Source organism: Scyliorhinus torazame, chromosome 18, assembly GCF_047496885.1.
Source record: "Scyliorhinus torazame isolate Kashiwa2021f chromosome 18, sScyTor2.1, whole genome shotgun sequence".
In the NCBI taxonomy this organism is placed as follows: Eukaryota; Metazoa; Chordata; class Chondrichthyes; order Carcharhiniformes; family Scyliorhinidae; genus Scyliorhinus; species Scyliorhinus torazame.
The window spans coordinates 151,203,880-151,230,762 of NC_092724.1; the positions used below are offsets into that span (position 1 = coordinate 151,203,880).

At 49.6% G+C, this 26,883-nt stretch overlaps 1 protein-coding gene across 2 annotated transcripts in view; it reads left to right on the top strand.

Moving 5' to 3' along the window:
* The first annotated feature begins 329 nt into the window (after window positions 1-329).
* LOC140395620 (E3 ubiquitin-protein ligase rnf213-alpha-like) overlaps window positions 330-26,883 on the top strand; it is a 183,743-nt gene continuing 157,189 nt past the window's right edge. The window contains exons 1-4 of one of the 2 annotated variants that reach the window (XM_072483605.1): window positions 330-475; window positions 7,415-7,540; window positions 13,332-13,561; window positions 18,852-19,877. In XM_072483605.1, the coding sequence (XP_072339706.1) occupies window positions 352-475; window positions 7,415-7,540; window positions 13,332-13,561; window positions 18,852-19,877 (1,506 nt within the window). In that variant the 5' untranslated portion in view covers window positions 330-351. The remainder of the gene's footprint in view (window positions 476-7,414; window positions 7,541-13,331; window positions 13,562-18,851; window positions 19,878-26,883) is intronic. The other variant, XM_072483606.1, reaches the window with a different exon arrangement.

The window sequence follows — 26,883 nt, forward strand, 5'->3', positions numbered from 1 at the left end:
CAGGGGGGGGAGAAAGGGGGCAGGGGGGGGAGAAAGGGGGCAGGGGGGGGAGAAAGGGGGCAGGGGGGGGAGAAAGGGGGCAGGGGCTGGGGGAGAAAGGGGCAGGGGCTGGGGGAGAAAGGGGCAGGGGCTGGGGGAGAAAGGGGCAGGGGCTGGGGGAGAAAGGGGCAGGTGGTGGGTGGGAGAGAAGGGGCAGGGGGGTTCGGGGCAGGGGGGTTCGGGGCAGGGGCAGGGGGGTTCGGGGCAGGGGGGTTCGGGGCAGGGGGGGTCAGGGTTTGTAGCCGCTGCTTTGTGGGAGGTGACGTTGGGAGATTGGGTGCGAAGTGAAAGTGAATCTCGCCGCTTTTTCCGATGAAACGAAACCGAGCGGCGCCTCCCGCAGTCAGAGAGCGGCCGGAGCTGCGCCACTCGGCCCGGCCCCAGCTGCTACTTTCTCCAGGTTGTAACATTGAGGCGAGGCGGGCTGCTCGACAAGGTGGGCTTTCTCAATCTGCATAACTCCCCGAGCTCGAGTACCTGCGGTGACGGGGTGGGGTGTGTGGTGGATTGGGTGGGAAAGAGTGTGTGGTGGGGGTGGTGATGTGGGCGGGGTGATGATGGGGGTGGGCGGGGTGATGATGGGGGGGGGGGGGTGGTGGGGGTGATGGGGGGGGGGGGGGGGTGGGGGTGATGGGGGGGGGGGGGTGGGGGTGATGGGGGGGGGGGGGTGGGGGTGATGGGGGGGGGGTGGTGGGGGTGATGGGGGGGGGGGGTGATGGGGGGGGGGGGTGGTGGGGGTGATGGGGGGGGGGGTGGTGGGGGTGATGGGGGGGGGGTGGTGGGGGTGATGGGGGGGGGTGGTGGGGGTGATGGGGGGGGGGGTGGTGGGGGTGATGGGGGGGGGGTGGTGGGGGGGGGGGGTGATGGGGGGGGGTGATGGGGGGGGGGGTGGTGGGGGGGTGATGGGGGGGGGGGGTGGTGGGGGTGATGGGGGGGGGGGTGGTGGGGGTGATGGGGGGGGGTGGTGGGGGTGATGGGGGGGGGGTGGTGGGGGTGATGGGGGGGGGGGGGGGTGGTGGGGGTGATGGGGGGGGGTGGTGGGGGGGGTGATGGGGGGGGGGTGATGGGGGGGGGGGTGGTGGGGGTGATGGGGGGGGGTGGTGGGGGTGATGGGGGGGGGTGGTGGGGGTGATGGGGGGGGGTGGTGGGGGTGATGGGGGGGGGTGATGGGGGGGGGTGATGGGGGGGGGGGTGATGGGGGGGGGTGATGGGGGGGGGTGATGGGGGGGGGTGATGGGGGGGGGGTGATGGGGGGGGTGGTGGGGGTGGTGGGGGTGATGGGGGGGGTGGTGGGGGTGATGGGGGGGGGGTGGTGGGGGTGATGGGGGGGGGGTGGTGGGGGTGATGGGGGTAATGGGGGGGGGTGGTGGGGGTGATGGGGGGGGGGGTGGTGGGGGTGATGGGGGGGGTGGTGGGGGTGATGGGGGTGATGGGGGGGTGATGGGGGGGGGTTGGGGGTGATGGGGGGGGTGGTGGGGGTGATGGGGGGGGTGGGGGTGATGGTGGTGGGGGGGGGGGGTGGGGGTGGTGGTGGGGGGGGGGGGGGTGGGGGTGATGGTGGTGGGGGGGGGGGGTGGGGGTGGTGGTGGGGGGGGGGGTGGGGGTGATGGTGGGGGGGGGTGGGGGTGATGGTGGGGGGGGGGGTGGGGGTGATGGTGGGGGGGGGGTGGGGGTGATGGTGGGTGGGGGTGATGGTGGGGGGGGTGGGGGTGATGGTGGGGGGGGTGGGGGTGATGGTGGGGGGGGGGTGGGGGTGATGGTGGGGGGGGGTGGGGGTGATGGTGGGGGGGGGCGGGGTGGTGATGGGGGGGCGGGGTGGTGATGGGGGGGTGGTGATGGGGGGGGGCGGGGTGGTGATGGGGGGGGTGATGGGGTGGGGTGGTGATGCGGAGGTGGTGGTGGTGATGGGGGTGGTGATGGGGGGGTGGTGATGGGGTGGGGTGGTGATGCGGAGGTGGTGGTGGTGATGGGGGGGGGTGGTGATGGGGGGGGGTGATGGGGTGGGGTGGTGATGCGGAGGTGGTGGTGGTGATGGGGGTGTGTGGTGATGGGGATGGGGTGGTGGTGGTGATGGGGGTGGTGATGGGGGTGTGTGGTGGTGGTGCTGGGCGGGGTGGTGGCGGTGATGAGGAGGTGGTGGTGGTGATGGGGGGGGTGGTGGTGATGGGGGGGTGGTGGTGATGGGGGGGTGGTGATGATGGGGGGGGTGGTGATGATGGGGGGTGGGGGTGGTGATGGGGGGGGTGGTGATGATGGGGGGGGGTGGTGATGATGGGAGGGTGGGGGTGGTGATGATGGGAGGGTGGGGGTGGTGATGGGGGTGGGGGTGGGGGTGATGATGGGGGTGGGTGGGGGTGGTGGTGATGGGGTGTGGGGGTGGTGGTGATGGGGGGCTGGTGGTGGTGGTGATGGGGGGGTGGTGGTGATGGGGGGGGTGGTGGTGATGGGGGGGTGGTGATGATGGGGGGGGTGGTGATGATGGGGGGGGTGGGGGTGGTGATGGGGGGGGTGGTGATGATGGGGGGGGTGGTGATGATGGGGGGGTGTGGGTGGTGATGGGGGGGGTGGTGATGATGGGGGGTGGGGGTGGGGGTGATGATGGGGGTGGGTGGGGGTGGTGGTGATGGGGTGTGGGGGTGGTGGTGATGATGGGGGTGGTGGTGATGGGGGGCTGGTGGTGGTGGTGATGGGTGGGGTGGTGGTGATGGGGGGGTGGTGGTGATGGGGGGGTGGTGATGATGGGGGGGGTGGTGATGATGGGGGGGTGGGGGTGGTGATGGGGGGGGTGGTGATGATGGGGGGTGGGGGTGATGATGGGGGTGGGTGGGGGTGTTGGTGATGGGGTGTGGGGGTGGTGGTGATGATGGGGGTGGTGGTGATGGGGGGCTGGTGGTGGTGGTGATGGGGGGGGTGGTGGTGATGGGGGGGGTGGTGGTGATGGGGGGGTGGTGGTGATGGGGGGGGGGTGGGTGGTGATGATGGGGGGGGTGGTGGTGATGGGGGGCTGGTGGTGGTGGTGATGGGGGGGGGGTGGTGGTGATGGGGGGGTGGTGGTGATGGGGGGGGGTGGGGTGGTGATGATGGGGGGGTGTGGGGTGGTGATGATGGGGGGGGTGGTGGTGATGGGGGGCTGGTGGTGGTGGTGATGGGGTGTGTGTGGTGGTGATGGGGGTGTGTGAGGGTGATGGGGGAGGTGGTGGTGGTGATGGAGGGGTTGGTGGTGATGGGTCGGTGGTGGTGATGGGGGTGTGGTGGTGTTGATGGGGGAAGGTTGGTGGTGATGGGGGGGTGGTGGTGATGGGGGGGGCGATGGTGATGGGGGGGTGGGTGGGGGGGGTGGTGGTGGTGATGGGGGGTGTGGTGGTGATGGGGGGTGTGGTGGTGATGGGGGTGTGTGGTGGTGATGGGGGGTGTGGTGGTGATGGGGGGTGTGGTGGTGATGGGGGGTGTGGTGGTGATGGGGGTGTGTGGTGGTGATGGGGGTGTGTGGTGGTGATGGGGGGTGTGGTGGTGATGGGGGTGTGTGGTGGTGATAGGGGGGTGTGGTGGTGATGGCGGGTGTGGTGGTGATGGGGGTGTGTGGTGGTGATAGGGGGGTGGTTGGGATGGGGGGGTGATGGGGGGGTGGGGATGGTGGTGGGGATGATGTGATGGTGATGGGGTGGGGATGGGAGTAGTGGTGGTGATGGGGGGTGGTGGTGATGGGGGTGTGGTGGTGGTGATGGGGGGGTGGTGGTGATGGGGGTGGGTGGTGGTGATGCGGGGGTGGTGGTGATGGGGGGTGGTGGTGATGGGGGGTGTGTGGTGGTGATGGGGGGTGGTGGTGATGGGGGTGGGTGGTGGTGATGCAGGGGTGGTGGTGATGGGGGGGTAGTGGTGATGGGGGGGGTGTGGTGGTGGTGATGGGGGGGTGGTGATGGGGGTGTGTGATGGGGATGGGGGGGTGGTGGTGATGGGGATGGGTGGTGGTGGTGATGGGGGGGTGGTGGTGGTGGGGTGGTGGTGATGGGGGGGTGGTGGTGATGGGGGGTGGTGGTGATGGGGGGTGGTGATTGGGAGGGAGTGGTGGGGATGGGGGGGGTTGGTGGTGACGGGGGTGTGCGGGGGTGGTGGTGATGGGGGTGTGCGGTGGTGATGGGGGTGTGTGGTGGTGATAGGGGGGTGGTTGGGATGGGGGGGTGATGGGGGGGTGGGGATGGTGGTGGGGATGATGTGATGGTGATGGGGATGGGGTGGGGTGGGGATGGGAGTAGTGGTGGTGATGGGGGGTGGTGGTGATGGGGGTGTGGTGGTGGTGATGGGGGGGTGGTGGTGATGGGGGTGGGTGGAGGTGATGCGGGGGTGGTGGTGATGGGGGGGTGGTGGTGATGGGGGTGGGTGGTGGTGATGCAGGGGTGGTGGTGATGGGGGGGTAGTGGTGATGGGGGGGTGTGGTGGTGGTGATGGGGGGGTGGTGATGGGGGTGTGTGATGGGGATGGGGGGGTGGTGGTGATGGGGATGGGTGGTGGTGGTGATGGGGGGGTGGTGGTGGTGATGGGGGTGTGTGGTGGTGGTGATGGGGGGGTGGTGGTGGTGATGGGGGTGTGTGGTGGTGGTGATGGGGGGGTGGTGATGGGGGTGTGTGATGGGGATGGGGGGGTGGTGGTGATGGGGATGGGTGGTGGTGGTGATGGGGGGGTGGTGGTGGTGATGGGGGGTGGTGGTGGTGATGGGGGGGTGGTGGTGGTGATGAGGGGTGGTGGTGGTGATGGGGGGGTGGTGGTGATGGGGGGTGGTGGTGATGGGGGGTGGTGATTGGGAGGGAGTGGTGGGGATGGGGGTGGTTGGTGGTGACGGGGGTGTGTGGGGGTGGTGGTGATGGGGGGGTGGTGGTGATGGGGGCAGTCGTGATGTGGGGGGATTGTGGGGTTGTGGGGATGGGGGGGTGGTGGGTGGGGATGATGTGGGGGGGTGGGGGGGTGGTGGGGATGGGGGGGTGATGGGGGTGGTGGGTGGGGATGATGTGGTGATGGGGATGGGGTGGTGGGGGGGGTGGTGGTGGTGTGTGTGGTGGTGGTGATGGGGTGGGGTGGTGATGCGGAGGTGGTGGTGGTGATGGGGGTGGGGATGGGGATGTGTGTGGGGATGGGGTGGTGATGGGGGTGTGTGGTGGTGGTGCTGTGCGGGGTGGTGGCAGTGATGGGGGTGGTGATGGGGGTGGTGATGGGGGTGTGTGTGGTGATGGGGATGGGGTGGTGGTGGGGATGGGGTGGTGGTGGGGATGGGGGTGGTGATGGGAGTGTGTGGTGGTGGTGCTGGGCGGGGTGGTGGTGGTGGTGATGATGGGGGTGGTGGGGATGGGGGTGGGGTGGTGGTGATGGGGGTGAGTGGTGGTGGAGGGGGAGTGGTTGTGGAGGGGGGGTGGTGGTGGGTGGAGTTGTGGTGGAGGGGGTGTGGTGGAGGGGTGTGTGTGGTGGTGGTGGGGTTGGGGGGATGGTGGTGATGGGGTTGGGTGGTAGTGATGGGGGGCTGGTGGTGAGGAGGGGGGGAGGAGTGGTGGTGGAGGGGGGGGTTGGTGGAGGGGGGATGGGGTGGTGGTGGAGGGGGGGGGGGGTTGGTGGTGGGGTGGATTTGAGGGGGGGAGATGGGGGTGTGTGCCGGGGACTTCCATTCACAATAACGATGATGTGGAGATGCCAGCGTTGGAATCCAGAGATGGGGTAACCCCAGGTTAAAGAGGTGTGAATTGTGTCAAGCCAGGACAGTTGGTAGGATTCTGCAGGCCAGATGGTGGGGGATGAATGTAATACGACATTAACAGACATCGCGCGACAATCGTCAGGCAGAAATGTTCCCTTCCAGTCGGGGAACACTTCAGCAGTCAAGGGCATTCAGCCTCTGATCTCCGGCTAAGCGTTCTCCAAGGCGGCCTTCAGGACGCGCGACAACGCAGAATCGCCGAGCAGAAGCTTATAGCCAAGTTCCGCACACATGAGTGCAGCCTCAACCGGGACCTGGGATTCATGACGCATTACATCAGGCTGAGTGGCCCCTCACTGCAGCACGGTAGCATTGTGGTTAGCACAATTGCTTCACAGCTCCAGGGTCCCAGGTTCGATTCCGGCTTGGGTCACTGTCTGTGCGGAGTCTGCACATCCTCCCCGTGTGTGCGTGGGTTTCCTCCGGGTGCTCCGGTTTTCCTCCCACAGTCCAAAGATGTGCGGGTTAGGTGGATTAGGCGGGTTAGGTGCGGGTCATGATAAATTGCCCTTCGTGTCCAAAATTGCCCTTAGTGTTGGGTGGGGTTACTGGGTTATGGGGATAGGGTGGAGGTGCTGAACTTGGGTAGGGTGCTCTTTCCAAGAGCCGGTGCAGACTCGATGGGCCGAATGGCCTCCTTCTGCACTGTAAATTCTATGATCAATGATTACATTCATCCCCCACCATCTGGCCTGCGAAATCCTACCAACTGTCCTGGCTTGAGACAATTCACACCTCTTTAACCTGGGGTTACCCCATCTCTGGATCTGTGAAGATTTAATCAGCTGCTAATGCTCGCATTCCAAGCATTGTCTGGCATCTTTGAATCTGTCTATAGATATGTTTCTGGAACAGACCTCTACATTCACCTGAGGAAGGAGCAGCGCTCCGAAAGCTGTTGGACTTTAACCTGGTGTTGTGAGACTTCTTCCTGTATTCACAATAACGTTTCAGCCTCAACGCGGTGTGCGCGCATGCGCGGCACGGCGCGCCCCCCCCTTTCCCCGGCGGCGGCGATGAGCAGGTGCGCGCGTTGGGCCTTTCAGCGCGTGCGCGTCTCGGCGCCTCCCACCCGCGGCGTTGTGCAGGTGTGTGATCCCCGTGCGCGTCGCGGCGGCCTGCTGCCCCAGAGTGGGGAATGCGCAGGTGCGAGAGTCGGGTTCTTGTGCGCCTGCGCATCGCCTTCTCCCCCCCCCCCCCCGCCTGAGTCCCGGTTGTTGTTGTTTGGCATCATCCTCATCGCCTGCTGTCTTTACCGGGCCGCGTGTCTGTTTGTTGGGACCGGGTTATCAGTCAGTCAAGGTCTCCCGTAGGATGGTCCCACTCGGCGATGAATGGGTGGCGGCCGTGAGCCGAGTTGGACGGTTAATGGGGACGGTGTCAGGCTGAGTGGCTCCTCACTGCAGGAGGAGGCAAGGCCAGTCCCTCCCCCCCCTCAGTAATAAACAACACAGGGTGCACACCCCTCCTGCTGGGCTGACTCAATACACAGCACGTCAACTAGGCTCACCTTTTAAAAAGGAGGAGGGGGAAGGAGTATAATCTTGTCAAAAGTCCGCCTCCTGAAGCCCGCTGTTATTCGGGATGCTGCTGGAGACCTTGTTGATTTTCACCCTTTGCTCTTGCGCCTGACAGAGGTGGCAATGGATACCCAGAGTGTAAAGATGAAGTGCCCCAATTGTGGCCACGTTACTGAAGAGAAAGCTCCCAAATTCTGCAGCGAATGTGGGATCAAACTGGTGGAAAGCATTGCGAAGAAAGGTAAGCGTTGGGAAAGGCAATCATTAATTAATTGCTGCTGGGAAAGAATTGGTGCTTTTTTTTTGTCATCTTGAGTTGAAGCTTCTTTTCAAATCCATCCATTCCTATTGCTATAAACTCCCAAAACTATTTCAGCTCTACTTCCATCTCCTTTAAGATGCTCCTTTAAAAATACCGTTGACCGATCTTTTGTCTGCCTTAATATTGCCCTTGTGTGAATTGGGTGTCCAATCTTGCTTTATAACATTCATGTGAAGTGCATTGGGAACTTTTGTTGAATTAAAGTTGCTATAAAACCATGTTGTTGTTTAACCTCTTCCAGCATCACAACCCTCCCAAGTTTTTCTCCTCTAATTCTGACCTCTTGCACACCCTTGATGTTAATCACCAGACTATTGATCGTGCTTTTAGCTGCCAAGTCCTAACCTCTGGAATTCCCTCCCTAAACCTCTTCACCTCTCTCTCTTTTCTCTTTTGAAACTCGACTCAACTTGAAACCTATCTCCTGACTAAGCTTTTCGTATGCCATAATATCTCCTTATGTGGCTCTGTGCCAAATTTTGCTTCATAATACTTAAAGATGTGATGAAAATACATGTTATTATTGAAATTAACATTTGTGACAAATATCTAGTTCTAGTTTCATGTTACTAGTTCAGAGGTGATGTTTAGTTCTGGGAAGAACAAAGGTAACTAAAATGCCTGGCTTTGCGTGGATTTTGCCTCCACGGCAATTTAGCGTGGCCAATCCACCTATCCTGCACATCTTTGGGTTGTGGGGGCAAAACCCACGCAAACACTGGGAGAATGTGCAAACTCCACCCGGAAAGTGACCCAGAGCCGAGATTGAACCTGGGACCTCAGCACCGTGAGGCGGCTGTGTTAACTACTGCGCCACCTTGCTGCCCAGGTGTCCCATCTCAGGTGGTGTGGGCTGCACATAACCTATTCCCATATAAGGTACCAGTAGAAACTCTGGGTGACGGAAAGTCTGGCTAGATCTGGGCTACAGGCAATAAACCTGTGCATATCAATAGAGTGCAGTGATCTCCTTGATGGGTGATTGATGGGACAGGCCCAGACATGTTCGGCCAGCTTGTCTATTGGTTGTGTATTTGACTTTGGCCAAGTCTGAATTCCAACAGCCTGCCTGAGGTTTGACTGCAGTCTGATTTTAAAATGCCCAATTCTTTAACTTGGGATATCCAATTTAATCGACCGAATTCTTTAATTTAAAATACCCAATTTTAATCGGGCCTAAATCTAGGCCTTGCTAGGTTACCACAATGCTTACCTTTTTAAAATTAAAAAATAAATAAATTTAGAGTATCCAATTCTTTTTTTTATCCCAATAAAGGGGCAATTTAGCGTGGCCAATTCACCTACCCTGCACATCTTTTCGGGTTGTGGGAATGAGACCCATGCAGGAACGGGGAGAATGTACAAACTCCACATAGACAGTGACCCAGGGCTGGATTGAACCCGGGTCCTCAGCGTCGTGAGGCTGCACTGCTAACGACAGCACCATCATGCCGACCCCTCTACGCTTACCTTATCGAACTGTTTAAAAACCTGTATCAGAGCATCCCTCAGTCTTCTCTTTTCCAGAGAAAAGAGCACCAACCTATGTAGCCTAGCCCAATAGGTACAACATCTCAGTTATTGTATTCTAGTAAATCGTATTTGCACCTTATCCAGCGGCTCCAAATGCTTTTAATAAAAGGAACAGAGCTGTTCACAGTATCCTAAATGTGGCATAACCAAGGTTCTGGACAGGTTTCACATAACTTGACTAGTTTTCAATTATATTCATCTGGAAATGAAGTCCAGTGCTTTGTTTGCCTTTTCATTACCTTATTAGTGGCTGAGGACAAAACTGCATAAACAGTCACAATTACATTGGATAGGTGTGAGAAGGGATGTGTGAATGGGAAGATAAACAGAATCACAGAATTGATATGGTGCAGATGAGGTTATTTGGCCCACTGTATCTGCACTGGTTCTCTGAATGAACAACGCACCTAATGCTGTTTCCTCACCTTCTCCCTGTAACCTGGTGCAATCTTTCTTTTCGGATAACAGTCTAATTCCCTTTTTTTCAAAAATATATTTTATTCTAAATGTTGCAGAACAGCACCATAACCATACAGCTCGTAAGCATCAGTACAACAATGCAGTGCAAATAGTTTTGTTTGATTTTAGTCGGGTTTAGTTGGGTTCATGCCCCCCGCCCCCCTCTGTGTGGCAAGATTTAACTCCAAATCAATCTATAAGTTCGCGGATGATATGACTGTGGTGGGCCGTATCTCGAACAACGGCGAATCAGACTACAGGAGAGAGATAAATCCCTTGGTTGCATGTGTACCGAAAGCAACCTCTCTAAATGTCGGAAAGTCCAAGGAACTGATCATCGACTTCAGGAAGTGTAGCACGACACACACTGCCGTCTGCATCAATGGCTCTGAAGTGAGGATGGTCGATAGCTTTAAGTTCCTGGGGGGGGGGGGTTGCCATCACCAACAGTCTGTCCTGGCGCTGAGGACCCGGGTTCGAACCTGGGCACTGTCCGTGTGGAATTTGCACATTCTCCCTATGTCTGCGTGGGTTTCACCCCCACAACCCAAAGATGTACATGTTAGGCAGATTGGCCATGCTAAATTGCCCCTTAATTGGAAAAAAATAATAATTGGGTACTCTAAATTTTTTTAAAAACCAGTCTGTCCTGGTCCACTCGCGTTGATGCAACAGTCAAGAAAGCCTAACAATGTCTCTACTTCCTACGGAAGCTAAAGAAATTTGGCATGTCTGCATCGACTCTCTCAAACCTCTACAGATGTGCGATAGAGAGCATCCTATCCGGTTGCATCACAGCCTGATATGGCAACTGCTCGATCCAAGATCGCAAGAAGCTGCAGAGTATGGTGAACTCAGCCCAACGTATCTCACAAGCTTGCCACCCCCACGTTGATTCTGTATACACCTCCCGCTGCATCAGAAAGGCAGACAGCATTATCAGAGACCCCTCCCACCCAGGCATTGCCTTCTTCCAGACTCTTCCATCAGACAGAAGGTACAGAAATCTGAAGACCCGCACATCCAGACATAGGAACAGCTTCTTCCCCACACCTACAAGACTCCTCAAAGACTCCCCCTCGGACTGATCTGTTCCCTGTAAGAACACTATTCACGATGCCCTATGCTGCTCTTACTCATATATTTGCTTGGTTTGGCCCCTTGTTCTGCACTGTAACCAATCACTTTGTCGATGTACCATTTGTCAATGTTTTTGTCTACTATGTACGTACTGTGTACGTTCCCTCGGGTGCAACAATACTTTTCACTGTACTTCAGTACATGTGACAAATCAAATCAATCAAAGCATCTGGTCACAAACAGGTCCTTAAAGATGGTGGTGAACAGCCTCCACCTGGAATCCTCCTTCTGACTACCTGATGGCAAATTAAATTTTTTTCCCGCTTCAGGAATTCTGCTACGTCTGCCAGCCAATCCGAGCCCCTAGATGGCGTTGCTAATCCACCCAAGTAGGAGGTGTCGCTGGGTTATCAGGGAAGTGAAAGTCAAGACATCGGCTCCCTTCCCCTCGAAGAGATCTGGCCAGTCTGACCCCCCCCCCCCCCCAAGATGGTCACCATTGGGAATGTCTCCACCTTGACCCCCGTGACCTCGGACAGGGCTTCAAAGAACGTGGTCCACAATCCGACCGTTTTTTAGCAGGACCAGAACATGTGGGAGTGGTTACTTGTGTGTCCAGGGTTAATTAAAGATGAGGCTGTTGGAGTCAGGGTGTCTGGAATCTAAGGGATGAAAGACAAAAAAATGTTTTTTTTTTTGAATTTTGCAATGTGGCCTTATGGTGGGTCTTAATTTAAGGAGACAGCGCAGATCTGAAACTTGCATTTGGGGATAAGTTTTAAAATTGATATGTAGCTGTTGCATTTCAAAGGAGTTTCAAAGGTTACGAAGAACATTTGTATTTTACAGGAGATTCGTTATTAAACAGGGGCAGGTGTTTTAAATTTTATTGAATCAAAATAGAGGTAAAAGAGGAAGATGAAAGGTTTTGATTAATGGGAAACCTGAGTTTTCAAAGGGATATTTACAGACTATGGAGAACTAAAATGAAAGAGGTGAAAAGGCATTCATGAAAGTGGGCTTTCGGCTGTAGTTAGTTGATATGGGGTAGGGAAGGTCCCGTTGAAAGTGTTTTAAAGTGTGCTAAAAAGCTATGAAAGTCTTTTAATTGAAAAAAGCAACTCTTGTTTTGGGCCAGGAGAATATTTGTTCTGAGAAACAGTTTGTTTTGAATCTTCCTTTGGAAAACCACATCAATGTGGGTTTGTTCTGGGAAGTCGTGGATTGTACGTCTGTTTAAAGCAAACTTTTTATCCAGAGGGTGGTGGGAGTCTGGAACTCACTGCCTGAAAGGGTGGTTGAGGCAGAAAATCTTGTCACGTCTAAGAAATATTTAGGTATTCACTTGCATTGCCATAACCTCCAGGGCCAAGCACTGGAAAATGGGATTCGTGTAGTCAGACCTTTGACTGGCGTGGACATGATGGGCCGAATGGCCTCCACTTGTGCAGTAAACATCTGAATCTAAAAGATGAGGCTCTAAATAGATGCTAGTCCTTCATTCTTCCAAGCCACTTGTAAGATTTTTGTGCCAGTTAGTGACACAGGGAGAAATGCTGGTTAGGGAAAGGGGATTATTGTTGGGATTTTCATTTTTATGTGCTGTAAACATCTCTTAGTTCAACTGGTCCAAGCTAGTGTTAATCCTTTCATCAACCCTTCTCCCAGCTTTTCATCTCACTGAACAGCACAACCTTGTATTATTTTCTCGCATATATTTATCCAGCTTTCCCTTTAAATGCATCCACACTATTTGCCTCAATTGGTCCACACCTTAGCACATTCCACATAACCACCTCTCTGAGTAAAGGGGTTTCTGGATTTATTAGTAACTGTTTTATATTTATAGTTTGTGCTTTTGGTTTCTCCTAAAGAACCTACATTTCTACTGTACTTATACCCATTTGTAATTTTTAAAATTGCTGCCAAGTCACTTTTTTTTTTGGAGACTACCTTCAGAGAAAGGGGAAAATAGATAGCTATGACCAAGTACAAGACTTGTGAAGAAACAGCCTATGGCATCTGCATGAGGAACAAATTTATGAAGAGCAGAGACTTCAATTTAACTGGTTTTACTAAACATGCAAGATTTCTATCCCCTAATATGAATAATGCAAATTATTTGGAAATTTAAAAAAGTTTAAATTAGGCACAAACAAATAACAGCCTATGCCTGCATTATTACTTCAGCAAGGTGTGTTAGAAATTGAAATTATCCTGCTGTAGTTGTAGGTTTTTGGTCGTGAATATAATTTTTAAGCCGAATTTAATCAAAATTAGTCTGATTTTCTTTTTTGGGTCTGTAAAGCACCATATTTGCAAGTTGACTTACTGTCTGGAATGCGGACTTTAATTGTTCTGTCTGGTTTGATGCGGTTATTGATGAATTTAGGGGTCCTGTGAATATCTCGTTGGACAGTCATTTGTGATTCGAGGCTCGCAGACTTGCAAGGTAGCTAAGATCCTGGCTTGTTTAAATGTCTTGTGCCAATGGGAGGAAATCTAGGAACATTTGGAATAATATTTCTTATTGGGAACATTTCTTGAAATATTTATCAAATTGTTAATAATGTGTGTAAATTCTAGGTTTATTTGCCCTGGTTCACTTTGGTAATTGTTTTTTGTTGTTCACTTAAAGCAATGCCTTTGATCAGTCCGAAGATTGAAGCAGAAGCTCCAAATTTATTAAAGTCCTTGGATGTGGGCCTGGAAGTGTCTTCTACCACCCAGATAATAACTGAGAGTGAACTGTCCTCCCTGGAACCAGAAGCACCTCCTCGTAAGGTGCAGTGTGGTCAAAACTCAGCCATTTTAGAAAAGGAAAACAAAACATCCGAGCATCCACCAAAGGAGAACTCAAATAAAAAGGTAAGTTAGTTAAGCACACAACTATCTTCACAATTTCTGGATTAGTTTTCTATGATGTACTACAAATAACTCTCCTCCTACTCTGAATGATCTTTATGAAAACGGAGAATCCAACCTTGCACATGTAAGTTATTGTGAAGGACAATAGCAACAAAATGCTTGTTTTACAGAGCACTGGATACTCTTGGGAGATGCTACTCCAGAATGCTGACAGCCTCATGGGCTTTTGGTGTGTTTTTAATGTGCTGTCACAGGTCAGGTACAGCAGCTTAGTCTTTTCATTTGAGTCAGCTGTAAGTTAATAATTGACTCATCCTCAATAGGAATTTCTCACCCACCACTTCTCTTTCAAAATCTAAAACCTTTGCTCTCATTTGCCAGTACTTCCCTGCACATAGGAGACATGGGCTCTGCATGTGGGGCTGGTTTAGCACACTCGGCTAAATCGCTGGCTTTTAAAGCAGACCAAGGCAGGCCAGCAGCACGGTTCGATTCCCGTACCAGCCTCGCCGAACAGGCGCCGGAATGTGGCGACTAGGGGCTTTTCACAGTAACTTCATTGAAGCAATTTTCATTCATTCATTTTCATTTCATCCTTACTTGCATTGGTACAATTGACAAAACCATACATCAATAAATCATATTTATACTGCTTTGTTCCCAAGTTAAGTTTCTTCTTTTATAGGCTGCTAACCAGAGGCACTGGAGCTCTGTACAGAGCTAACACTAGCACTGTACAACAGATAAAACCAAGAAATAAATTTGTGGCCAAATCCAAACCACCCAAGAATCTCAAATAAATGCTCCCATTTCACTCTATCAGATGCCTTTTCAGCATCAAGAGATACTATCACCTCTGGTTTGGACACTGAGGAGGGGAAAAGGCCAATGGGTCGTATGTTGGCCGACAGTTGTCAACCCTTCACGAAGCCCATTTGATCCTCCGATCGTGGGAGGCAAGGCTCCAATCGAAGTGCCAGCACCTTAGCGAGTAGCTTTACGACTGCGTTCAGAAGCGAAGTAGGTTTGTATGGACCACATTCTTTTGGGTTTTTGTCCCTCTTAAGCAGCAGGGAAATAGAGGCTTGAGTGAGGGTTAGGGGCAATGACCACTGGATGGGGAGTCATTGAACATGTCTAAAAATTAAAGGCACAAGCTGCTCTGAGAAATTCTTATACAATTCAATCGGAATGCCATCCGGACCAGCGGCATTGCCAGATTGCATCAACACAATACATTTAAAAATTTCATCAGGGTGTTGCGGGGATTCCAACTCGCTGCTCTTATCCAACTCCACTGTTGGAATGGGTAGGCCGTCAGAAAGTCAGACATGACCGACCCATCCGCAGGAGGCTCCGATCTCAAGATCGCAGTACAAAGATTCAATAGTCGCGTTAACCTGAGGAGGGGTGGAAACAAGGTTGCTGCTCAAATGGAATATTTGGCAATAGAGCAACTTGCAGCGCTGAGGTCCTCTAGAAAGTGTGGGGGGGGGGGGATTAGTCAGGGAGGGGTGGGGCATCGGGTGTTCCTTTACTCTTGTTTACAGGCAACTGGCCTTCTCACTTGAGTGTCGCAACTGACTTACTGCCCTGCTAGTTTGAACTGGGTCTGCAGTTTTTTTTCCTATTTGCCAGTAGCTCTGGAGTAGGATCAAACAAGTACTGGTGATCCACGTCAAGAATGGAGTCCACTAACCTCTGCTGCACCAACCTTGTTGTCCTCAACCAATGCGCTCTAGGGGATAATTTCCCCTCTGAGGACTGCCTTAGGAGCCTCTCACAATGTGAACGGTGAGATTGCATCGGATTCTTGAGACATTATATAGTCCTCTATGGCAGTGAACATATGCACACATTTTTTATATCTGCTAATAATGTGTATAATCTCCAGGGTGAATGTTGTGTGGGGCCAAACTCCAGTGACAAATCAATAAGGTGCAGGACATGATCCGAAATAACAATTGCTGAGTACTCCGCCACCACCACTGAGTCTTATCCAAAATAAAAAAAATAAAAATGCGAATATACTTGGTGGTCATGTGAAAAAAACCAAAAAGTCTTAAATCACTTGGATGCAAGAAGCGCCATGGGTTCCCTTGCACATCACAAAACCATCTTCTTTTCCTTGAAACTATGGATACCTCACTTTCACCGTACGCGCTGGGTCTTCAGGACGAGGCTTTGGCTGAAGTGTGCGAAGGGCTCAGTCCAATTCAGGTGGGGATGTGAATCAATCCTCATGTACCATTTTGCAGAACATGCCCGAGTAGTATTTTGTGGCCGAAGGGCCCTCCATCCCCTCCAGCAACCCCACAATCCAGATATTTTGCCTCCTGGACCTGTTTTGAGGTCATTCATCTTCGCTCTCAGTGATCTACTCGTTTTGATCACCGAAGACGATTCAGATTCCAGCACGGCAATCTGATCGCTGTGGTCCGATAAAGCCACCTGCATATTTTTGATTGTGACTCCCTGGACCGCAACTGGATGATTAATTTTCCCCAGAGTCACTCCAATAGAAGCCAAGGCCTCTTCAATTAATCTTTTGAGATCTTTGACACAATTCGTTGATGTTTTACTAATTCCTTCGACAAGGTACTAGGAAGAACCTCGGCCATTAGTGGAGTGGACGGAGAACCAGAAACCAACTCCGTCGTTTTACTTGCCATTGAGCTCCGAGAGATCCCAGACTGCGTTGACAGGTTTCAGCACCTAGTTTTCTTTTCCATGATTTTCTTTGGCATTTCAGTCATAAAAGTTCCCTATTCCAATAACTATATGGGTTTCAGAAGAATAAACAATCCATGGCACCAAGAAAAGGGGCCAACAGAATGGTACTCCAGCGGGAGCCACCTCATGCAAATCTTTACCCTACATTATGTCACCGGAGGTCAAAAGAGGAACTGCTGTTTTAAACTCTAAGCGGACGACGCTAAACCAGAAGACCATTTCTCAAAAGAAAGATACACTTTGTGTGTGGTAATTAGTGCTGGAGTTGGATGATGGTGTCAAAATCTAAGGAATGTTGCTTTGGGAAGGTATATTCTTGGAGCTTAGAAAAGAAGGTAGATTTGGAACGGGGGTTTATTTATTTATACTGTGCGTGTAGTGTCATGTGAGAGTATCTTTAAGAAATGGGTGTTTATAAATGGGTGTGTATATAAATATCACTTTCGTTTTAGGCTGTTTGCTGCAGGGTGTGTTTTAGTTTCGTTTTCAGAGCTGGATGCTGCAGTCACAGCCAGAAGGGGCATTAGTCTCTCTGTAATCTAAAGAATGTAAATCGATCCTTTGGTGATTTAAAACTAATAACTGCTCTCAGTAGTGACTTTAACCTGATGTGCTTCTGTTAAAAGTTCTTAAGTTTTATTTATTAAATATTTTTTATTCTCCTTTTTCACATTTTCTCCCAAATTTACACCCACCAACAATAATCAATAACAAATATGTCAATCCCCATATCAATAACAACGATCCCATACTCCCACCAAACCCCAAACATTAGCCCGCATGTTTACATAAACAAATGACAAAAATGAATCGGGAATCACCCATCGTCTCCATTGACACACACTGCCCCCCCCTCCCCCGGCAACGCTCACACACACCTTCTAAGTCTTATGGATGTTAAAAGGATCGCTTAAGGATTACTTAGTGTTGTATTCTTTGGGGGTTGTATTTGAGTTGATGGTTGCTAAGATGTTCACTGCATGTTTTAAAAAGGTTAACTTGAGTTCATAGAATAAACATTTTGGGCACGATTCTCCGCTCCCGCGCCGGTTGGGAGAATCGCCTGGGTCGCCAAATTTTCCCGCGACGCCGGTCCGACGCCCTCCCACGATTCTCCCAAGCGGCGAGAACGGCCTGTCGACAAGTTCCGCGCGGCGCAGGCCGGAGAATCGCACGAGACACCCAAAATGGCGATTCTCTGGCACCCCTGCTATTCTCAGGCCCAGGTGGGCCGAGCGGCCAGCCCAAAACGGCGGGTTCCCCCTGGCGCCGGGAACAGCGCGGGAACGCTGGGGGGGGGGCGGCCTGCGGGGGGGAGGGGGGATCCTGCACCGGGGGGGGGATCCTGCACGGGGGGGGGGGGGGGGGGGGGGGGGGGGGGCCCTGAAATGGGGTGTGGCCCGCGATCGGTGCCCACCGATCGTCGTGCCGTCCTCTCTGAAGGAGGACCTCCTTTCTTCCGCAGCCCTGCAAGATCCGTCTGACATCTTGCGGGGTGGCGCCAGTTATGCGGCGCCGCCTTTACGCGGCGCCAAGGCCTGGCGCGCGTAAATGACGCGGCGCCGCTCCTAGCCCATTATCGGGCCCTGAATCGGTCGGGATAGGGGCCGTTTCGCGCCGTCGTGAACCTCGACGGCGTTCACGACAGCGCAAACACTCTGCCTCCATTTCGGAGAATCCCGCCCCATGTTTTGCTTTAAAAAAAATACTTTTCCATTTCAACTTACTACACCTGTGGAGTGGGCCGTGTGCTCTCCATACCACAATCTATTAAAAGTTGTAGGTCACGTGAACTCCATGATACATTTTGGGGTTCTCTAAACCCTGGCACATTACAGCCATTACTGGAGTTGATTGTAGACGTTGTTCTGTATTGTTGCCTTCCTTGTGTGCCTTATAGTTTAATAAACACCTATTTTTTAATGAGTACAACAAGACTGGACCTTTTCTCACTGATTTTTAAAAATCTCTTTCCTCACCGTATACCAAATTGCAAATGGACATTGACTAACTGGTGTTCCAAATAGAAAGTTTCCCTTCCGGGATTTGGGATTAATTTGACGTCAGTGGGGTTCTTAGCACAAATTTTAAATGTCCCTTTTATGTTGGTAATGTTGCTGCACTGAAAAGGAGTTACTCACTTTTTAAAAGTGAATAAGTTTAGAAATATTTTACTTCCTTGAAATATTCTAATTGACATTATAGTTAACTCTCATTGTTTGCGACCTCCTCTGATCACAAATTTGTTTACTCACGCGAATGTAGTTGTAGATATAATCTTGATTCATGGCCTCACTGATCCCCGATTTCGAATGTTAAACTCTCGCTGACTCTGCATATGTGCAAGCACGCCGTTCATGATTTTATAGCTCGCTCGTGAGAATTCCCATGAACGGCGGCATTAACTATATTTCGTTCGGGAAATTTAAAGTTTTGTAGCTATGTGATAGACGAAGGATGGAGTTTTAAAATGAGTAAATGACCTGTAGTTGAGTAGATTGATATTGGTGATCATTGTTAGCCTTCACATGGCCTGATTCTGATATCTTTTATACAGAAAAAAAGACGAAAGAGATCAAAGAAATTGAGTGCAGCTGATAAAGAGATCTCTTCTGCTCTTCAACCTGAGCACTTGAGTGAAAGTGAACACCAGGACATTGAACAACATATTAAAATTGACAATGTAACCGACCAACTCAATAAAGTTAGTAATGAAACTAGTGGTTACTCTGCCAGCAATGATTTGACCAACGACCTAAGCTTTGTGAGTGATATTGCTGATCTGCAGGGTGCAGTAGATGATGGGCATCCTCCCAACTCAACAAGTATGGAGGAAACTTCAGATAATTATAATCGAGTGAAAGATGCGGTTCATCCAGGCTTTGCAGCATCCGAAGGTGGCATCGTAACTGCTGAGAACAAGTTTAGTGCAGTCCAGACTGCTACTGGAACTGGCCTGCCTCACCCAAACAGGAACAACAAATCGCCCTATGTAATGGGTGATGGCATTTTAACCACTGAGAAACTGAGCAGTGGGAAAGAGGACATTGAGACTGGAAGAGAAGATGATTCTGGAGTAGCAGCTGTTAATGCTAATAGTGAGCAGGTCTGTACGGCCGACGCTGAGCAACTCTATACGGCCGACAATGAGCAACTCTGTATAGCCGACATTGAGGAGCTCTATACGGCCGACACTGAGCAACTCTATACAGCTGACAGTGAGGAGCTCTATACGGCTGACACTGAGCAACTCTATACAGCCGACAGTGAGGAGCTCTATACGGCCGACAGTGAGCAACTCTATACCGCCAACACTGAGCAGCTCTATATGGCCGACAGTGAGAGGCTCTATACGGCCGACAGTGAGCAACTCAATACTGTCGATGCTGAGCAGCTCTATATGGCCGACAGCGAGCAGCTCTATACTGCCGACTGTGAGCAACTCTATACCGCCAACACTGAGCAGCTCTATATGGCCAACAGTGAGCAGCTCTATGCGGCCGCCAGCGACTTGAGTAGTTCTAGTGAAGAAAAAACTGACGAGCAATATGAGATGAAGCAAAAGGACATTCCACTCATTAAGGTTACAATTTTTATTTATGAAACAAACTGCCTTTAAAGAAAACTGCTGTTTCAGACAAATAGGAATAACCTGAAAGTGTCAAATTGAACTTTCATACCAGAACAAATGTTGAAATTCTGTTTGATGTGTTGTTTTCTGTTGGTTAGATGGTTAGTGGAGCAGGGCAATTCTAAGAATGCTTTTTCAAACTTTTAAAATCCTCTCCCCTCTAACATCCAAGAGCATGATCCGCAGATTCTAGCTCACGTCTGACATCTCCCCTAATCTCGTGAACGTGTGGGCCTAGAAGAGCCTTTTTTTCTTCTATTAATTTAAACAAATCTGTCGAACCACTAAAAACAGAAGAGTAGATTGGGTAGTGACTATTCGTAGCATATTTGATCGGTGACGCATCACTGACAAATGCAGTCCTTTCATTACCTGAATACTATAGGCTTTGCTATATGGAATAACACACAGTTTTACTACTTGAGCCTGTTTGAATTGGGGTCCCTTAAATCACTGGAATTAGCTGCAATGTAATGCTGGAAGTAATCAGCAGCTCTGTGGAGGTTAACGTTTCAGGTCAGTGACAATTCTCCAGAGAGCTGGAATGAACTCTGGGCTGAATGGTCTGTTGTAAATGATCCATGATGCTGTCACCTGAAATATTCTAAATGCTTTCATTTAACTCACAGACCATGCAGTTGCTTATTTATGTTGACTAGAGTGCATTGCTTCTCATCCTTAAGATCAAGCATCAGATCAAGCCCAAGATGAGGTGTGATGCCTTTTCTTGTCAGCTTGGATCTTGTATGTCTCTTGTGAAGACCATGGATTTGGTTGAAGTTGGATTGATTTTCGGAGCAAGCAATGAGATGAATTATGGGTTGTCCTGACCACTCTGTACATTTACTATGTAACTTTAAGGATGGGATAGAAATTCTAAAAACTAAATTGACTGGAATGCTTTCTACATCCTATGGTATTTTGAGGTATTTACTGAACGCAAAGCCCATTGTATATAAGGCTGATGAATCTGCACATGTTCTGTTACAGGTAAATATTTGGCTAGTGGATCGACCTATCTATTTGGTGTGGCTGGAAAACTTGACTATCCAGATAGCAATACAGGAGATAACTGGGTCACTTGACCTGCTTATTTTTCAACCATGGCAAAAATAGAGCACTTTTGTCTGTGATGAATTATTTATTGACATCTTGTTTTTCTATAACCTTACAATCTATAACTTGGTTTATCTCAAAACATTCAAAAATAACCAAGAAACAAATGCTAGAAATCTGAAAGGAAAATAGAAAATGCTTGAAATACACAGCCGATCATTCATCTGTGGAAAATACAGAAGTTCCAATTTCAGGTGTAACTTATTAACAGAACTAAAAAATGAAAAAAACATTTAAGAACAAAAGAACTAGATGCAGGATTAGGCAATTCAGCCCTTCAATCCCGCTCCGCTGCTTTATATGATCATGGCTGATCTCCTCTTGGCCTCAACTCTACTTTTCTGCTCATTTTCCATAACCCTTCAACCCATTATTTAAAAATCTGTCAATCTCCTCCAATTTACTGAATGTCCCGGCATCCACCACACTGTGGTAGCAAATTCCCCAGATTCACAACCCTTTGAGAGAGGTAATTTCTTCTCATCTGTTTTAAATCTGCTCCCCCTTATCCTAAAACTAGAACCTCTCGTTCTAGATTGCCCCACAGGAGGAAGCATCGCTCTACGTCTACTTTGTCAATACCGTTTATCATCTTGTATAGCTCAAATAGATGTCCATTCATTCTTCGAAACTGGAGAAAGTATAGACCTAAACTGCTCAATCTCTCTTAAGACAAACCCGTCATCTCTGGAATCAATCTAGTGAGCCTCCTCTGAACTGCCTCTAATGCAACTACATCCCTATTCATTTAAGAGAGCCAAAACTGTACAGAGTGCTCCAGGTGCAGTCTCATCAATGCTTTGTACAGTTTCAGCAACACTTCTAAACAGCTATAAATGCCAAAATTTAATTTGCCTTCCTTATTACCTGCTGTACCTGCATACCAGTTTTCTGCGATTCATGCACAAGGACACCCAGATCCCTCTGCACTGAACCACTCTGAAGTTTCTCTCCATTTAGATAAGTTGACTTTCCATTTTTCCGACCATAATGGATAACCTCACGCTTAATCATGTTAAACTCTATATGCCAAATTTTGGCCCACTCACCTAACCTATCTATATACTGAGGGGGAAAATTCATGCAGTGTGTCCAGGAAAAAATTTACACCCAATTAGTGACAAACCCAACCAGAGGAAATGCAATTCCAGACCTAGTCTTGGGGAACGAAGAAGGGCAAGTGGGTGAAGTGACCGTTGGTGGCCATTTTGGGGATAATGAGCACAATTCAGTTAGATTCAGTATTACCGGGCGGCATGGTGCTGCAGTGGTTAGCACTGCTGCCTCATGGCGCCAAGGACCTGGGTTCGATCCCGGCCCTGGGTCACTGTCTGTGTGGAGTTTGCACATTCTCCCCATGTGTGTATGTGTCTCACTCCCACAACCCAAAGATGTGCAGGGTGGTTGGACAGGCGGATAAGTGGATTGCCCCTTAATTGGAAAAAATTAATTGGGTACTCTAAATTTATTTTAAAAAAGATTCAGTATTACCATGGAAAAGGACAGCGATAAAGCAGGTGTACAAATGTTGAACTGGGGAAAGCAAATTTTGTAGAAATGCAAAGGGACTTGCCTGAGGTGGACTGGCCACCACAGCTAGGGGATAAATCTGTGGAAAACCAGTGGGAAGCACTAAAACGCGTGATCCTAGAGGTGACAAGTAGGCATGTCCTCAGCAAAAGTAAAAGCAGTACTGCCAAATCTCGACCTCCCTGGTTGTCTGGAGGAATACAGGGGAAGATCAAACAGAAAAAGAAAGCGTACGATAAGCGTAAAGAACTAAGCACTGCAGATAGCTTAGATGAGTATAGGAAGTGCAGGGACAAAGTCAAACAGGAAATAAGGAAATCAAAGAGAGGGCATGAAAATAGATTAGCAAGTAAAGTTAAAGAAAACCCAACAATGTTTTACCAATATATTAATGGTGAAAGATTGGTTCAGGAAAAAGTGGGACCTATCAGAGATTAAGAGGGGAACTTGTGTAGATGCAGAGGCTATGGGAAGGATTTTAAATTAATATTTTGTCTCTGTGTTTACAAAGGAAATGGATGATGCTGATATAGTAGTCCAGGAGGAACATTGTGAGATACTGGATGGGATAATCATAAAGAGAGGAAGTAATCGAAGGATTGAAAGCCTTGAAAGTTGATAAGTCGCCAGGGCCAGATGGATTGTTTCCGAAGCTACTGAAGGAGGTCAGGGAGGAGATAGCAGATGCTCTGAGGATGATTTTCCAATCCTCCCGAGACACGGGGAGCTACAGAAGGACTGGAGAAATGCCAACGTGGTTTCATTGTTTAAAAAAGGATTGAAGGAAATGACGAACAATTATAGGCCAGTTAGTCCTGCGTCAGTTAATCCTGCAAATTAGTAAAATCAATCCTGAGAGATAGGATTAACTGTCACATAGAAAGGCATGGACTAGTCAGGGATAGTCAGCATGGATTTGTTAAAGGAAGGTCGTGCCTCACACATTTGATTGAAGTGACAAGAAAGGTTCATGAAAGTAGTACAGTGGCTATTGTTTACATGGATTTTTGCAAGGCGTTTGACAAAGTCCCACATGGCAGATTGGTCAAGAAAGTGAAAGCACACGTGATACAAGGCAATGTTTCAAACTGGATAAAATGTTGGCTTAGTGACAGCAAACAAAGGGTAATGGTCGATGCCTGCCCTTGCAATTTGAAAGTTGTTTCAAGTGGTGTTCCGCAGGGCTCTGTTGGGACCTTATTGTTTGTGTTATATATTAACGATTTGGATGTGAACGTCGGGAACATGATTGGGAAATTTGCAAATGACACAAAGATTAGCTGAGTGGTGGACAGTGTAGAGGATAGCTATAACCTTCAAAATGATATAGATGGATTGGGGAGTGGGCGACAAAGTGGCAGATGGTATTTAACACAGAAGTGTGAGGTTGTGTGTTTAGGGGATGGAAGAGTTGTAGGGAATACATAATAAATCATTTTATGCAGAGGGTAGGGGGTGTCTGGAATTCTCTGTCTGAGCTGTGGTGGAGGCCGAGACCCTAAACTCTTAACAGATACCTGGATCTGCACCTTTAGTGTTCTAAGCTCCAGGGATGTGGACCTGGTGCACGAAGGTGGGATTAGAAAGGGCATCTGGGTGTCCTAGGGCTGACATGGACAAGATGGGCCGAATGGTCTCCTTATGTGCTATAATTTGTCTATGATTCTATGATATCCATTTGTAAATTTCTTATTTCCTCATTGCAACTTACTTTCCATCTATTTTAATGCAATTTACACATTTGGCTATAATTCCTTCTATCCCGACATCCAAGCCTTCAGGGTTGAAGGCAGGATTCTTGCAAGTGTGGAGGAACAGAGGAATCTTGGGGTCCACATACATAGATCCCTCAAAATTGCCACCCAGGTTGATAGGGTTGTTAAGAAGGTGTATGGTGTGTTGGCTTTCATTAACAGGGGGATTGAGTTTAAGAGCCGCGAGGTTTTGATGCAGCTTTATAAAACCCTAGTTAGACCACACTTGGAATATTGTGTCCAGTTCTGGTCGCCTCGTTATAGGAAGGATGTGGATGCTATGAAGAGGGTACAGAGGAGATTTACCAGGATGCTGCCTGGACTGGAGGGCATGTCTTATGAAGAAAGGTTGAGGGAGCTAGGGCTTTTCTCACTGGAGCGAAGAAGGAAGAGAGGTGACTTGATAGAGCTGTACAAGTTGGTGAGAGACATGGATAGAGTGGATAGCCAGAGACTTTTCCCCAGGGTGGAAATGGCTGTCATGAGGGGACATAATTTTAAGGTGATTGGAGGAAGGTATAGGGGAGATGTCAGAGGTTGGTTCTTTACACAGAGTGTGATGGATGCGTGGAATGCACTGCCAGCAGAGATGGTGGAGTTAGAGTCATTAGGACATTTAAGCGACTCTTAGACAGGCACATGGACAGCAGGAAATTGAAGGGGTGTAGGTTAGGTTGATCTTAGATTAGGATAAATGGTTGGCACAACATTGTGGGCTGAAGGCCTGTACTGTGCAGTCCTGTTCTATGTAATATATATTGTAAATAGTTGGAGCCCGAGGACCGAAACCTGTGGCACTCCACTAGTTACATCTTGCCAACCGGAAAAGACCCATTTTCCTCGACTGTCTGCCTTTTGTCCGTTAGCCAGTCTTCTATCCAAGTGAATAAATTACCCCATATCCCATGTGATCTTACCTTGTGTATTAATCTTTTGTGCGGCATCTTAACAAATGTCTTCTGGAAGTCCAGATATACTACATCTCCAGGATGCCCATTATTCACGTGGCTTGTTGCATCTTCGAAGAACTTTAGGAAATTAGTCAAACACGATTTACCTTTTATTAAACCACACTGACTCTGTTGGATTGTGTTTTGACTTTCTAAATGTCCAGTTATTACTTCCTTAATAATGGATTCTAACAATTTCCCAACGACAGATGTTAAAGTAACTTGTCTATAGTTTCCTGCTTTCTGCCTCCCTCTCTTTTTCAATATTAATATTTTCCCAATCCACTGGAACCTTTCTTGTGTCCAGCAAATTTTTGAATATTATATTATATATGGACCCACTCTCTCCACTGCCACTTCCTTTAAGATCGTAGGATGTAGGCCATCAGGCCCCGGGGACTTGTCTGCCTTCAATCCCAATAGTTTGTTGAGTACTTTTTCCCTATTGATGTTCCTCCCTTTCTATTACTTATACATTACCTGTTGCTATTGGGCTGGTACTAGTATCCTCCACTGTGAAAACTGAGGCAAAATATTGATTTAGTGTCACCACCTTTCTGTGTTCCCCACCGATGAACTCCTCAGTCTTATTCTCCAAGGGATCAACATTCACGTTAGCTACCCTCTTCCCTTTTACATACTTATCTGGATTTTATGGACTTTGTTTGAAGACCACATGCTTTTAAAAAAATAAAGACAAATATAATGTTGCTAAGGGTCAGGCCAATATTATTGTTCTAATGTTATTTGTTCCAAGAATTCCCTGGAGCATGATTTTTTGTAATCTTTGGATGTGGGCATCATTGCCTAGGTCAACATTTGTTGCTCACCCCCAGTTGAACTTGAATAGGTGGTGGGTTGAATTCTTGTAGTCCATGACGCACTGTAGCACAGTGGTTAGCACTGTTGCTTCACAGCGTCAGGGTCCCAGGTTCGATTCCTGGCTTGGGTCACTGTCTGCGGATTCTGCACCTTCCCCTTGTGTTCGCGAGGGTTTCCCGGGTGCTCCGGAGTTCCCTCCCTCAAGTCCCAAAAGACGTGTTTGTCAGGTGTATTGAACATTCTGAATTTTCCCGCAGTGTACCCGAACAGGTGCCGGAATGTGGTGACTAGGGGCTTTTCACAGTAACCTCATTGCAGTGTTAATGAAAGCCTGCTTGTGACAATGAAGATTATGCTTGTGACAATGAAGATCATGAAACTCACAGTGCAGTTAGATAGCGAGTTCTGGGATTTTGACCCAGTCATGATGGGCCAGGTTGATGTCTCTTTTGTAAAATGGTGTAGACTGGCTAAGTCTCAAGATTTAAATATTTTAGTTCATGCTGTTTCTTATTAAAGATATCAGAAATGTTGTGAAGGGTTGAGCCAAATTTATCATCAGATTTTATATATCCCTTTTATGTTGGTAACATTTCAGCACTAATCAGGTGTTTGTCGCTTTTTTAAAGTAAATATATTTTTCAAAATGTTTTCTTTGAAATGTTATAATCTCACCAAATTAGTTGGGGAAATTTGACACTTTGTAGCTATGTGATAGAAGAGGGATGGAATTTTGAAATGAGTAAATTCCTGTAGTCTTGTAGTTGAGTCGATTAATATTGGTGT